Source organism: Anomaloglossus baeobatrachus, chromosome 5 (assembly GCF_048569485.1).
Source record: "Anomaloglossus baeobatrachus isolate aAnoBae1 chromosome 5, aAnoBae1.hap1, whole genome shotgun sequence".
NCBI lineage: Eukaryota > Metazoa > Chordata > Amphibia > Anura > Aromobatidae > Anomaloglossus > Anomaloglossus baeobatrachus.
Window position 1 is genome coordinate 523,625,256 of NC_134357.1, and position 16,232 is coordinate 523,641,487.

Consider the following 16,232-nt stretch of genomic DNA (forward strand, 5'->3'; position numbering starts at 1 on the left):
AGAGAGACGTGGCCTTAAATCTCAGCCGCTGCACCTTAATGCCACTCCTCTTGATTATTTAAACTCATACCTGGCTCTCCTATGTGCCAGTGATCTATACTGACCTGAGAAGAAGTCTCCGAGATTATTTGGAGTTCTTTTGTATCTGTCTCCTCTCCCTTGTGTTGTATTTATGTTAGTACTAAGACTAGTGTCTTGCTGGCCTGCTCACTAGCCAGGGATAGTCCAGGGTAAGCCAGGGCCTAAGCACGTGATTACGCACAGGTAGAAGGACCCATCTAGGGACGTTAGGCATCACCACCTCACACTCAACCGTGTCTGATCGCTGTGCTCCCTATCACCAGGGCCTTGTTTTACATCTTCCCTGGTGTACCCCTCCTGTTGTGCTCACGCCCGGCGTTCCCTCGTCCTGGTGTGACAGTCTTCCTTCACTTCTTCTGAAAATAACTTCTCTGAACTGTGATACGTTTGGGATCACTGTCCAGTTGTATAATCCCAATCATGCCCATGCTTCAGGTTCGTCACAAAAGCCATGACATTTTTCCTAGGATATCCAGACACTTGATTAAATCCATCTTGCACTCTACATGCTACAGGTTTCCAGTCCAAGAGGAAGCAAAGCAGCTCCAGAGCTTAATCAAGCCGCTATCATGCTAAACTGTAAGCATCACCAATCCATCACAATGCGTTATTGTCGGCGTCATCAAGCCAGCACCATGCTTTACTGCAAGCATCACTGAGCCACCACCATGCTTTACGATAAGCATCACCAAGTTGATGCCATGCTTCACTGTAGGCATCACAGAACCACTGCCATGCTTCATTGTAGGCATCACAGGGCCATCACCATGCTCCACTGTAGGTATCACAGAACCCTCTCCATGTTTCATTGTAGGCATAACTAATCCACTGCCATGCTTTACTGTAGACATACCAGATCCTTCGCCATTCCTTACTGTAGGTATCACAGAGTCACCGACATACTTCACTGTAGACATCTTCTTTTGATTAGTCAGCCTGAAGCGTGACACATATGAAAGGGAATCTGTCACCAGGTTTTTGCTCACCCATCTGAGAGCAGCATAATGTGAGATAGAGACCCTGATTCCAGCGATGTGTCACTAACTGAGCTGTTTGCTGTTAAAATTTTGTTAAAATCAACATTTTCTCTGCTGCAGATCTAGCAGTTATACAGAGCTCGTAAATATGTTGGACTACCTGCAGCAAGTAGTCCTCTAATGATAATCTGATGCTGATTAAACAGTGATTTTATCAAAACTACACTAAGCAGCCCAGTAAGTGACATAACTCTGACCCTACGTTATGCTACTCTCAGATTATGTGTTAAAAACCTGGTGACAGATTTCCTCTAAGCAAAAAAATTAGCTGCGGCAGCTAACAGGCACCCCATGCAGTGGCCACAGATCACTGTCATGTCCGGTGGAATGGAACATGTAAATTGATTTACACTAAGGGGTACTTTGCACGCTGCGACATCGCTACTGCGATATCGTCGGGGTCAAATCGAAAATGACGCACATCCGGCACCAGTAACGACGTTGCAACATGTAAAGCCTAGATGCGCCGATAAACGATCGCAAAAGCGTCGAAAATTGGTGATCTGTGTAGCGTCGGTCATTTTCATAATGTCACACCAATAGGAGATACGATGTTGTTCCTCGTTACTGCGACAGCACACATCGCTGTGTGTGAAGCCGCAGGAGCGAGGAATATCTCCTTACCTGCCTCCACCGGCTATGCGGAAGGAAGGAAGGAGGTGGGCGGGATGTTTATGTCCCGCTCATCTCCGCCCCTTCGCCGTCTGCCGTCTCACGACCCGCCCCCTTAGGAAGGAGGCGGGTCGCCGGCCAGAGCGACATCGCAGGTCAGGTAAGTGAGTGTGAAGCTGCCGTAGCGATAATGTTCGCTACGGCAGCTATCACAAGATATCTCATGTGCGACGGGGGTGGGTACTATCGAGCCGATGTTAGCGATGTCACAGCGTGCAAAGTACCCCTAACTCTAAGCTGGAGACACACAATGGCTACCAGCTTTCCCCTTAACTCCAAAGTTGCTGAGGCAATATCATAACACATAATGAATAAAGAAAGAGAGGCCCAAACACAAGTGTATACATTAAATCCAATATTTACTAATGATTTTTGCCAATTTTCAGTTTCATATAACTATATTGCATTGTATACTATTTGTATTTTGGAATAAAGACATTTATAGTTAAACTGTCATTAACAGTGGGCTACACTGGCACTCAGCATTCATGCTGATTACAAAAAAACAGAGATTTGGGAGGGCGGGCAGCAAAACTGGTTGTCAAGTAAAAACATTTTCCTCATTCTGGATATAAAAAGTCTTTACCTATTGTGTGACTTCTGAAATGTGCGGTAAGATTTGATTTCTGGTTAAAACATTTCCCACATTCGAAACAAGAAAATGGTTTTTCCCCTGTGTGAATTTTCTCATGTGCAAGAAGACTTGATTTCTGGCTAAAACATTTCCCACATTCAAAACATGAAAATGGCTTCTCCCCTGTGTGACTTTTCTGATGTCTAACAACATGTGATTTCTGGTTAAAATATTTCCCACATACTGGACATGAATATGGTTTCTCCCCTGTGTGACTTCTTTGATGTCTAACAAGATGAAACTTTTGGCTAAAACATTTACCACACTCAGAACATAAATAAGGCTTCTCCCCTGTGTGAGTTCTCTGATGTTTAACGAGATCAGATCTCTGAGTGCAACATTTCCCACATTCTGAACATGAATATGGCTTCTCTCCTGTGTGAGTTTTTTGATGGTCAATGAGAACTGTTTTTCGAGTAAAACATTTGCCACATTCTAAACATGAAAATGGATCCTCCCATGTGTAAGATGGTTCATCATCCCTTATGTTATTTTGATTTTGCTTAACTGTCTGTGATGAATCCAAAAATAGAACCTGCTGAAAAGAATCGGATAATAGATCTTTGCTGTGAAGGGCTGGAGGTATATCAGGGATAATGGCATCCTCGTCATATGTATATGTTGTATAAGATGGTTCATCATCCCTTCTGTAATTTTGATTTTGCTTAACGGTCTGTGATGAATCTAAAAATAGAACCTGCTGAAAAGAATCAGATGATAGATCTTTGCTGTGAAGGGCAGGAGGTATATCTGGGATAATGGCATCCTCTTCATATATATATGTTGTGATACCATAATCTTCTGTTTTAAAATCTTTAGGCATCAAATGTTCCTCTGAGCTTCCGATATAGTGACCTGCAAAGAATAAAATAACATTATTGTGGTGTGTGTGTCTGTGTGTATATATATATATATATCTACATATATATATATATATATATATATATATATATATATATATATATATATATATATATACACATACACACATTTCACACTACTCACAAAAAAGGTAGGGATATTTGGCTTTCAAGTGAAATTTCAAGATGATCCTAAATGCACTTTAACCTTTTCAAGTGAAGTTAATATGGCTGTCACAATGACTATGGGGTAATGGGCAATCAGGGCTTCTAGGCTGTCCATAAAGTTCGGGGGGCCCTATGCTATCCCTAATGTCAGGGATACTCCTGATGGTGGAGAGGCCTGAGTCTCCTTCCTGGCCCTGCTCCTGATCAGTCCTGATCTGATTCCACTACCACATCCCCTCAGGGAGGGATGGGAAAGGAGTGTGATGAAATCTACAGATAAAAACAGAGGGAAAACAAAAGCTCTTGTTACACAGTACACACACACACACACACACGCACAGAGATAAAGATAATAGGAGGTTCAGCAGAAAAAACAAGAGCAGGATGGAAACTTCAAAATAACAGTGGTACACTCCACAATCGCACCAAGAAATAAGCACAACTTTCACCAATAAGTCGCACACTTTACAGTACAACATAGAATAAAATATACTTGACATGGGTGGAAGATTTCAACTAGTATAAATAGGAGAGGAGCAGATTTGATAGGCCTCCCCACAACAGGACCAAAGGAGCAAGCAGACCAGAAGATATAACTCTTACTAGCTTGCCTATGAATTGGCACACAGCAGGTCGACACTGGACTCTGCCTGTGTTAATCTCAGATACCAGAGAAACCATCAGGCAAAGTGTCAGAATCTGCAATCTGAACAGCACCCAACGCTGCCATGACAGTCAGCGAAGTTTGTGCAAAACTCCACGTGACAGTAGCCATGCTGTTCACATTTTGACATCATGAGGTCAAGATGGCGCCCAACAATTCATTAACAGTACCTCACCATTGTGAGGCTTCAAGCAGGATGTTCTCAGATGGAAGTGGACACTGAGCTCATTGTGTCATCAGCAGGTTGCAACAGAGATACAGAGAGACTGTAAGAGCCACAAAAAGGCATAGAAGTGGATCTGGGCATCACATTGCAACCTACAATCCTTGATAATCTTCAGATTTCATGATGCCTTTCCCACAGTCATTATAGAAAAAATTCTGGCACACAGTCAAGAAAGAAATAAGGTGAAAACCACCAAGTGAAACAATAATATAGGAACAAAATATGTCTCTAATGAAGGCTCAATATTGAGCCAAAACGTCGGACCAATTATTTTTGATGAAATTCTCACCATATTGATTGTCACATATTGACTTTATTGACTTTATTTTCAAATAAAAATTCAAGATAACACAAAGCAATCTATTGACTTGATAATTTCTTTCTTGACTGTGTGCCAGAATTTTTTCTATATTGACATTACTTTTTCTTCTGAGCACCAGGTTTTGCAGTTGAGCCGAGCTTATCCTACAGTGTTATTGCACACAGTCATGGCACCCAGTGCCAGAAGCAGCAAAACAACCCCCAAACCTCATTGAGCCTCCACCATATTTGACTGTAGGTGCTGTATTCTTTTCTTTGTAGGCCTCATTTCATTTTTGGTAAACAGTAGAATGATATGCTTTACCAAAAATCTCTACATTGGTCTCATCTGTCCACAATGCGCTTTCCCAAAAGCTGCAGTCCAGCCTTTTTAGGTTTGTGTCATCAGTGGGTCCTCCGTGGGTCTCCTGACACTGCATTTAATTTGATTCAAATGTAGACAGATAGTTTGCGCTGACACTAATGCACCCTGAGCCTGCAGGACAGTGTGAATTTCTTTGGAACTTGATTGGAGCTGCTTATCCACCATCAGGACATTGCAACTTTTCATCAATTTTTCTCTGCCACCACGTGCAGGGATATTAGCTATGGGTTGTAAACTTATTAAGTATGTTGCGCACTCTGGACAAAGGAACTTCAGGATCTCTGAAGATGGACTTGTCACCTTGAGATTGTTGATATTTTTCAACAATGTTGGTTCTCAAGTCTTCAGACAGTTCTCTTCCCCTGTTTCTGTCCTCCATGGTTAGTGTGACACACACAGACACACAATGAAAAGATTGAGTCAACTCCCCTTTTTATGTGTGATTTTCATATTGCCCACACCTATTACTTGCCTCAGGTGAGTTTCAACAAGCATCACAAGCTTGAAACAACCTTGTTTACCAACAATTGGAAAGTTGCCAACAATTTTGTCCTTAACATTTTGGGGTGGGGGTTGTGGGAAATTAAGTTCAATTCTCCTTTCTTCTCTGGTTTTTTTTTGTGTGTTGTTCCAATACACACAAAGGAAGTAAATGTGTATAACAAAACAGATCAATAATTTTCAGGAAGGGAAGAAATATCTAAGGATTTCAAAGGTGCCAACACTTTCGGCCGTGACTGTATTAAGGAGTCGGTGGAGGATACGGGTGTTTGCAAATAAAATAACATTTAAATGAAAAAAATTAGCTTCACTACAAATGAGTTTTGTTTATTACCTGGTGACGTGAGGGGCTCTGGAACCTCCATCATGACCTCCTTGTACAGATCTTTGTGCCCTTCTAAATACTCCCACTCCTCCATGGAGAAATAGATGGTGACATCCTGACACCTTATAGGAACCTGACACATACAATGATACCGTCATCCCCCGATCCCTTCATAGCGTTACTGTATAATGTCCCAGCATTCCCAGCAGTGTCACCTCTCCAGTCAGCAGCTCAATCATCTTGTAGGTGAGTTCTAGGATCTTCTGGTCATTGACGTCCTCATGTATCAGGGGGTGAGGTGGAGGCCCCGTGATTGGGCTCAGGGGTCTTCCCCATCCCTCAGACACAGGGGCCTGACAGCACTCACTAGATGTCTTCTTCACCACTGTGTAATCCTGGTTATGGAGAGACACATTAATAAATCTCACTACAGACATTTCCAGAGTCCTCACCTCTCCAGTTCTGTCCATCTGTTATTCTCATAGATAAGAATGATGTAATGTGACGTCATCAGAATCTCTCACCTCTCCAGTAAGCTGGAAGAGGATCTCTAGGGTGAGGTGTAATATCCCCTCCACTATCTTGTCTCTGTCCCTATCCATCCTTGATGGGTCAATGCAAGGATAGTCCTAGGAGTGGACCCACTGGACCGTGCACCGGTCTCCACTGCGACACGGCCTGGAGCAAACCTCTATACAGGGACTGTCGGGCGTAACCGCAGAGGGCCTAGATGCACGGAAGTCGGGATCAGCAAGAGTCACTGGCTGCAGGATCTGATCTGGACCAGGTACAGGTTAACGGGATCAGGTAGAAGTCCACAACTGAGACTGGTGCAGGTCACAGGAGTTAGGCTGAAGTCCAGGAGCGGAGGCTGGTGCAGGTTAACAGGATCAGGCCGAAGTCCAGAGGTGGAGGCTGGTGCAGGTTAACAGGATCAGGCTGGAGTGTGTGTTCAGAACGGTACTCAGGATCTGCAAGCAGAGACAGAGTTACACCAAGCACAGGCGGGACCTGAACAACTAGTACAAGAAACAAGCTACAGGAATGCAAGTCTTAAATACCCAAAGTTACTTATTAGTGATATTCCGGACAGCTGTGCTGGCCTTTTAAGTCTAGGTGAGTGCACGCGCGCACCCCCTAGTGTGCATGTGTGAGTGCCGCAACCCGGAATTCAGAGCCGAGACAACAGGAGGAGACGCAGGACTCTGGAGCGCAGGTGGCTGCAGTGAGTGAGCGGCGTGGAGCCGACGGGGAAAAGGTCTGGACGGGGTAGCAGGAGGGCAGGGGAGCGGGGACCCCAGCGGTTGGAGCGATGGGTAGTGAGCAGCGCGGTAGGACCGGGAGCGTGACAGTCAATCAGGAAAATTCTCTTATATCGCAGATCTCCACTGAGAGGATCCGATATTATAGGGACCTGAATGGAGAGAAGAGGAGCTGAAGTGACATCATAAAGGATACCAATTATTGATATACTGAAGATAATAATTGGAAACTTATGCGACCGACGATATAACATATAGATGTTGCATTCTCTCTCGTTTTGTATGGACAGGAACATGAGTTCAGTGCTGGTGAATTTAATCTGTGGAAATTCCATAGTGTATACAACGTCTGCCTACGTTTCAATTTCTACAGTAATCATTCAGCATAACTAACACCATGATAGTCAGCGGCTGAATTTAGTCCACTTTCCAGCACAAATTATGGAGAATCTGTTGTCTCTCTCGTTAAGCAAAACTGCATGGTTTCCGCGCATAAGAGCAAAAGGTTTCTACAGATTCTAGGGGAACTTTACAACTTTTCTATAACTAAGCTTTCTTTTCTATATGAGTACCAAGATACTGTAAGCATGTGTACACTGAAGTCTGCCGATGATGTCTAAGGCGGGCTTTGCACATTACGACATCGCAAGCCGATGCTGCGATGTCGAGTGCGATAGTGCCCGCCCCTGTCGCAGGTACGATATCTTGTGATAGCTGCCGTAGCGAACATTATCGCTACGCCAGCTTCACATGCACTCACCTGCCCTGCGACCGTCGCTCTGGCCGGCGACCCGCCTCCTTCCTAAGGGGGCGGGTCATGCGGTGTCATAGCGACGTCTCACGATAGGCGGCCAATAGCAGCGGAGGGGCGGAGATGAGCAGAATGTAAACATCCCGCCCACCTCCTTCCTTCTCATTACAGCCGGGAGGCAGGTAGGAGATATTCCTCGCTCCTGCGGTTTCACACACAGCGATGTGTGCTGCCGCAGGAACGAGGAACTATATCGTACCTGTCTCTGCACCGGCATTATAGAAATGTCGGAGAATACACCAATGATACAATAACGACGCCTTTGCGCTCGTTCATCGTTTCATCTAGGATTTACACAGTACGACATCGCAAGTGACGCCGGATGTGCGTCACTTTCGATTTGACCCCACCGACATCGCACCTGCGATGTCGTAGTGTGCAAAGCCGCCCTAATACAAGGGAATACAATTAATCCTCCAAAAAGAAGGGCAGCAGTTGTACATCGCCCAGGCCAAAAAATAGTACTCTAGCAGGATGCAGCTAAACCCCCACTAAGTGGAGGCATCACAGGTGCAGAAGGAGCAAATCACACACACATTTGGCTACTGTAATGCCCTGCAAATGAGGAAAGTGAGAGTTCTCACCACCTGAGAAATGCAAAAATACAATTCATTACAAAATACCGTTACTATAAAACTGAAATAAGGAAGAATACATTTTCCCATAATTCCATGACTAATAAAACCAGACACCTTCATTCCCTATAATCTCCCCCCCAGAGAGAAAGCGTCATCTGTCCCCAAACCCAGAGTGACCTCCCTGTATACATGAGCACACCCAGCTGTATATTACTGTACATATACACATGGCAGAGCTGGGGGAGGGGACACTATCTCCGGGAATGGAGGGGTTACTGCGCCCAGTAATGGGGAATCTCCACATACCTCCTCCTGCAGAGCCGCACACTAGATATATGGCTGCTCTGTGCTTCCAGGACCTGTGATGATGTCACATGGAGGGGAGGAGTCAGGGGTCACATGGTCAGCTCCTCAGTGTATGCAGGACTCTGCTGTGCTGGTTGTCATAGCGCTGGTTATGTGTGGGGTCAGGAGGGATTTACAGTGTGGATGTAGCAGAGCCGCGTGTCTATGGGGGAGCGGAGCCATGTGTAGAGGACGTCTTTGGGGCCATAATGACCATCGTTACGTTTGGAAGAAAAAGGGAGAAGCTTTGAAGCTTCAAAACAAAATCTTAACTGTGAAACATGTGGGTGGCAGTATCATGTTGTGGGGTTGTTTTGCTGCAGGAGGGACTGGTGCACTTCACATAATAGATGGCATCATTAAGAAAGAAGATTGTGTGGCAATACTGAAGCAACATCTCAAGACATCAGCCAGGAACTTAAAGCTTGAGCAGACATGGGTCTTCCAAATGGACAATGACCAGAAGCACACTGCCAAACTGGCTACAAAGTGGCTTAAGAATAACAAAATCAATGTCTTGGAGTGGCCATCACAAAACCCTGATCTCAATCCTATTGAAAAACCAAATTCCAACCAACTATTGTGAGACGTTTGTGGAAGGAGATCCAAAACATTTGACACAAGTCATACAGTTTAAGGGCAATGGTACCAAATACTAATGAAATGGATGTAATCTCTCTCTAATTCTGGCATTTGGCAAATATAAATAATTTTGGTTCCTAATTGACCGAAAACGGGAAAGATTTATTCTGGTTTTATAGTGAGAAAAACCTGCAGATGTGTCTATTTAGATAGTGTATGTAAACTTCTGGTTTCAACTGTACATAGCCAGAGCTGATGGGGGCTTCGCTATTAGATGTTTCCCAAGTCCTGAGGCCATAAATATGTCCTTTGAAGGATGTAAAACGGTATTGTCTGATATTCGTATTCTAATAATCTATCCTTTGTAAATGTTCCTGTTCCTTTACACTATTTACGACTCGCCACACTTGGTGTAGGTACGATAAAGTAAAACAAGTTTATGATTACAGATTATAGTGGCATACAATCATACATAATTATACCTTCATCATATCATAAGAAATGCTTTAACAGTCCATATCCCAATAAACACAAACACACATATACACACATCCCTACTTCTACAACGTGAGAATGCAAGACTATATCTCTAGAGGGGAATATAACTATACAGTGGTTATCAGAAGACGGATATAAGAGGGGTGTAGGATGGGATAATAGGCCGATAAGAAAGGGATTAATGGAGGGGTAAAGGGTGAATACACATTAAACCTTGGGTTTAGGATTCCATCTGATGCTCATAGAATGGTAAAGTTAGAAGGGACCTCAAGGGCCATTGGTTCCAAAATCATCCCAGCTATATGTTTATCCTCCTTCTGCTTGCAGATTTCCATTGATGGTTGTGGCTACCTCCCGCAGTAGCCTGTTCCACTCTGTGACTGCCATCACTGTCTGAAAGTCTTTCCTTATGTCTAATCTGAATCTCCTTCCTTTTAGTTTTATCCCATTGCTTCTTGTACTTCCATGTGCTAATAAGAATAGGGTAGTTCCCTCTGCACTGTGACCACTTTACAGATATTTTCAGACCGTTATTAAGTCTCCTCTCAGCCTTCTCTTTTGCAAACTATACATTCCTAGTTATTTTAGCTGGTCTTCATATGACATGGTTTGCAGATCTTGGTTACTGTTCTCTGGACTTGTTCCAATATATTGATGTCTTTTTTTGAATTGGTACACAGTATTTCACATGGGGTCTGACCAAGGCATAGTTTAGACATTGTGCTTGGTGATGTTTGGCTTGATAGCACTCCATGTGTGCACCATACAGGGACAGGACTCTAATATGCAAGGCCTAACAGAAAGGGGTCTGGCTGCATCCTGTACAAAAAAAAAGAGGTTTTAGTTGGTATTATGGCCATAAAATGGAAGCCTACAATCCTCGTCATGGGACCTCATGTTTATAGGTCCCTACACTATATATAAAAATAGCAACATAAAGAGGAATAAATATCCTCCAAAAATTGAACAATTACTTACAGCAAAGAAGGGCAGTAGTTGTACATCGCCCAGGCCAAAAAATAGTACTCTAGCAGGATGCAGCTAAACCCCCACTAAGTGGAGGCATCACAGGTGCAGAAGGAGCAAATCAGACACACATTTCCAAAACATGGAGGGGGCGATTGCTAGATGATAAAACTGCACACTGATGGCTTGCATAGAGCGCTGTTTACACCATACAGGGACAGGACTCCAATATGCAAGGCCTAAGGCTGCTTTCACACCTCCGGTTTTAGCAGAGCCAGCCAATCCAGCTCGAAGACCTATGCAACGGATGCAGCGACAAAACCGCATCCTTTGCATAAGTTTTCGACATGCGGCCCGTCCGGTTTTTGCCGCTTGCGGCACGCTACTGAGCATGCGCAGTTGAAAAAAACGCATGCGGCGGCCGGATGCGGTGTTTTCCGCATGCATTGGCATTGGCATGCATTGCAAATCGCGCCGCATCGACTGGATGCGGCGCGATGCGTTTTTTTTGCCGGACAAAAAAACGTGCCAGGCAACGTTCCATCCGGCCTCCGCATCGGCTAAATCTGCCGCATGCGGCAAAAAACGGACGCAAGCCCATGCGGCACAATCCGGCACTAATGAAAGTCTATGCAAAAAAAACGCGACCGGCGGCAAAAAAAAAACGGTTGCGGTTTTTCTGCAAAGCGCCGGATTGTGCCGCACAGGAAAAACCGGATGTGTGAAAGCAGCCTAACAGAGAGTATAGCTTGGCAGCCAGCCTGATCTAATAGTATGAGCGTCACTTAATAGGCTGCGGGCTTATGTTTGTGCATCTGCATGTGTGAACAGCGCTCTATCCAAGCCATCAGTGTGCAGTTTTATCGTCTAGCAATCGCCCCCTCCATGGATTGGAAGTGTGTGTGTGATTTTCTCTTCCTGCACCTGTGATGCCTCCACTTGGTGGGGGCTTAGCGGCATCCTGCTAGAGTATTTGTTTTTAGCCTGGGCGGTTTACAACTGCTGCCCTTCTTTGCTGTAAGTAATTGTTTAATTTTTGGAGGATATTTATTTCTCTTTATGTTGCTATTTTTATATGTAATCTTAGTTATTTTTATATGTAATCCCTGATGTTTTTCATTTGCCGGTACGGCATTGAAACACATTGTGAATAAAAAAATCCTTATTAACATCATTGTTGAAGAATCGATTTACTCGAACACCGCCGTCCTTCGAACGTATTTTATCCAACTGGATTTAATATTAACTGGAGAATCTATCAAGCAGCCACAGGGCAGCAGCCGCAGCTGTTTTTCTTCATGCCTACATAGGAGTTGTGCCTATCACAACTCGACCAGGTGAGCATAACCAGCACTTACTCCCCTCTCCCTCCCTAGGGTTGCACGCTATTGGGCAATTTGTTCCCCATATCTAGATTTCTCCATAATATACGGAAGTGACTCTGATTACAGCACTTACTGAACTGTTTCAATATAACCAGTGTTTTATCAGCAGGAGCTTATCACTACAGGACATATGGCCTCGTGCATCCAAGTCCAACCACACCCTCAGGACTAATTAACAGCTCTCTGTCACTATATAATCTACACAGAAAACTGTAGTGTAGGTGATGTTATACACAGCTCAACAACTGAGCTGAGCTAGAGCTGCAGCAGAGAAAACTATGATTTTCTCATAACTACTGCACCCAGTAAACTAAGTGACATCACTGTAATCAGGTATTCTGCCCCTAACTAATGATGCTGTTAGATTTCATAGCCAAAACCTGCTGACCGATTCCATTGACGGAGAACATCAGAGGTAATTATACAAAGGTCGAGAATAGTCAAAAAAACAAACTTCAGGTTTCTAGAGACAGATAAACTAGGCTCATCCAAAATGTTACCACTTCTCCAACTGGCACAAGTTTGGAGACAAACCAAGAAAGTCATGTTTTTCAGACACTATTGCTGAAATACCCTTATGGCAAAATGCGTACTTCCCCAACTTACTGAATCATCCGTCTTCCACATTTTGGAGCGCACACGGGCGTTCTTACTCTCAATGATATTTTTGAACAAAACATTTTGTTATCTTTCGACCAAACTCAGTCCCATTTTGGTGTTGCTTGGTGTCACTTCTTCAGACATCTTCAGCTCAGAACAGCGATTCAACATCATATGCAAGCAGGGCTGTGGAGTCGGTAAACCAAACCTTCGACTCAGACTCCTCAATTTCTCTTGCACCGACTCCAACTCCTACATATATTGCTTATAGTTAGGTGAAAAATTTATTGTAGTACATGAACATGTGTATGTGAACATCAGACATTTAATAATTTTTATGATACAATAATCAAGATATTTGGATAGAACATAAAATATATTTATTGGATACAACTTTAGAACACAAACTGTAATAAATTGTAAATATGTAATACACTATATACATATAAATATATATAAATATAAATATACAGTAAATTACATATATATCTTGTGTGTGTGTATGTATATATATATATATATTACATATTGTATTACATATTTACAATTTATAAGTTTTTTGTGTTCTAAAGTTGTATTCCAATAAATATATTTTATGTTCTATCTAAATATCTTGATTATTGTATCATAAAAATGATTAAATGTCTGATGTTCACATTGTACTACAATACATTTTTCCCTTAAATATAAGCATTATACTAAATGTTATATTTAGTAAAATATTCAGCACATTCTGCATTGCACTACTGTCCCCAATTTATTATATATTTTAGGAGTCGGAGTCGGTGCATTTTATACCGACTCCCACTCCACCAAAATGAGCTCCGACTCCACGACTCCGACTCCACAGCCCTGTATGCAAGGCAGCAGTTTTAATATCCTCTTTCTTTTTGATAGGGATTCTGTGCTCACAGGGACCTAAAAGATTGATCTCATCTCTGTACACCTACTTACTGTCTGTAGGGAATGAATCTCAGCCACTGATAGTCAGGGGGAAATGGAAAATGCTAGTTCTGAATATACAAGAGGAAGACTGGGAAGAAATTCTGGAGTCCCCAACTAAGGTCTCACCCTCAATTAACAATAAAATGATCCAACTTTACATAGGGCACCTGGCATACAGTTTTTAACCCCACTGAGACTATTCAAAATGCATCATCGGGCAACCCCAAATTGTTTGCGATGCCATGAAGAGAACTTGGATTTTATCCATCTAATCTGGGGGTGCTCAGAGATTGCCTCTTTCTGGAGAGAGGTTTTATCAGACCTATCCTCCCTAGCCCTCTTCGCTATACCCCTCGACCCGCTCCTCTGTTTGATCGGAGTTCTGGAAGAAGAGATGTGATCACACCACCACAAAATTTTCCAAAGGGAATTTCTATTTATGGGCAGAAAACTCATAGCATTACGGTGGATGGGCAGCTCTCCCCCTATGGTGCGAGAGTGGATGGAGTTAGTGAACGCAATGCTTACCTAGGAGCGGACTGTGTAGCAGAATAGAGGATTGTCCAGAGAAATTCAATAAAAGTATGGGAAATGTGGAACTTATCCCTCTTGACACTAATTAATTGTATCGTTTCTCTGTTCTTAACTGAGCTAAATGTACAAAGGATTGTGGACTGAGGTCAATTCTAAATATTCCGGATTGGTACCCACCGACACAAATGGAAAATAATTGTTTAATGTTTCTTCTTTGTTGTGAAGTTTGTGTATCTCAGGCAGGGCTGTGGAGTCGGAGTCGTGGAGTCTGAGTCGGTGTTCATTTTGGTGGAGTCGGAGTCGGTATAAAATGGACCAACTCTGACTCCTAAAATATATAATAAATTGGGGACAGTAGTTGAATGCAGAATGTGCTGAATATTTTTTCATAGGAATTTGGGAAAGTTATGAAATGTCCTCTAAATGGCTGTTCTATTCCTGATCTAAGGCTACATTCACACACAGCGTTTTTGCTGCGTTTTTTGAAGATACGTTTTTCAGCTTCAAAAGCAGATCAGCTTTTTAAAAAACCGCATCACCTCAAAAGATTTTTGAGCTCATAGATAATGTTTTCAATAGCAAAAGCAGATTAGAAAAAGGCCACACAAACTGATATGCTAATTTTTTGTGAGGATCTGTTTTTGAGCCCAAAAACAGATCTTCACAAAACAATTCTTCAAACATGATAAGTACAATTACACTGATGAATGAGAGTAATGAACAACAGCTAGAAGTAAATTTAGGATTCAGTATGTGTGAGATGGAGCCACAGTGCTGTTCATGTAACTGAGGAACAAACCGATATTACAACAGAAGGACAGCAAAATGATACTTTAGAATTAGATGATCTTGTTGAAGCTGCTTCAAAACACTTTCATATTCATCACATGCGCTGTGTTGTGCACACGCTGTAGCTGGTAATAAGAGATAGTCTGCAAGAGGGACATGCTGGAAATCTGACTGGAAAAGTGAGGAAATTGGTTATTGCCGCCAGAAGCCCTAAAATTAATTCCATCTTGAATAGACATACGGGGAAAGGGGCAATTGTCGATCAAGCCACTCGGTGGGGCAGCACTTATTTAATGATTGAGCGATTGCTTGAACTAAAACCGTTTCTTATGGTAACCCTCAATGAAGGTCAATGGACACAGATGGCTGAATTGAAGGAATTGCTTAATCACCCATTTACCGTGTCTAAAAAATTACAAGCTGAGGATATAACTCCTGGCATTTTCATAAGGAAGTGGAAGAACTTGCTATTTTGCCTGTCCCAAATAGGTATAATCGCAGATGGCATTTCTGTTTCAATGAAACGGAGACAGACACAACTATTGGAAAATAAAATTCTTCTGGCAGCTGTTTATGTGTACCCAACTCATCGTATACTGCTTGATGATCAACAGCTTACTAGAAAAGAAGCTCTGACTGAGGTAGCAGTTAGGATGAGTGGCCTACAGGACTGCCAGGCGCAAGAGGACTTGGGCCCTGACAGTTCTACTGTTGCCATATCTTCATCCTCATCAGATGAGGAGTTTAACTTTGACAAGTATTTGGATGACATGGAGCAGGCAAAGCGTTGCCGCAAGGAAAAAGATTTCACTCCATCTCCTATAGCAAACAGATTGACCATATTTCAGCAAAAGTTTTCACTTGCTCTCAAATAATAGATAAATTCAACCGTTTATCAAAATTGACTGTGCATGGGGCGTGGCTTGCTGATGGCCGAGTGAGCTGCACTTGCTGGGAGCTCTGTCCTGAACTTCCCCCATTAGCCTCTATTAGAGCACATTAACATCTCCCTGCTTATGGGCAGATCCAGGAAAGTCACCAGACACCGAGGTGAGATAAAGGAGACAGTGAGCAGCATGGATCG

The 16,232-nt window shown here is 43.0% G+C and overlaps 1 protein-coding gene across 1 annotated transcript in view; it reads right to left on the reverse strand.

Annotated features, from left to right (window-relative positions):
- The window catches only part of LOC142312884 (uncharacterized), a 361,786-nt gene that overhangs the window by 212,938 nt on the left and 132,616 nt on the right, over positions 1–16,232 (reverse strand). The window contains exons 27-30 of the mRNA XM_075351868.1: positions 6,378–6,482; positions 6,069–6,248; positions 5,863–5,986; positions 2,420–3,279 (exon numbers count right to left, since the gene is read on the reverse strand). Coding sequence (XP_075207983.1) covers positions 2,420–3,279; positions 5,863–5,986; positions 6,069–6,248; positions 6,378–6,482 — 1,269 coding nt within the window. The remainder of the gene's footprint in view (positions 1–2,419; positions 3,280–5,862; positions 5,987–6,068; positions 6,249–6,377; positions 6,483–16,232) is intronic.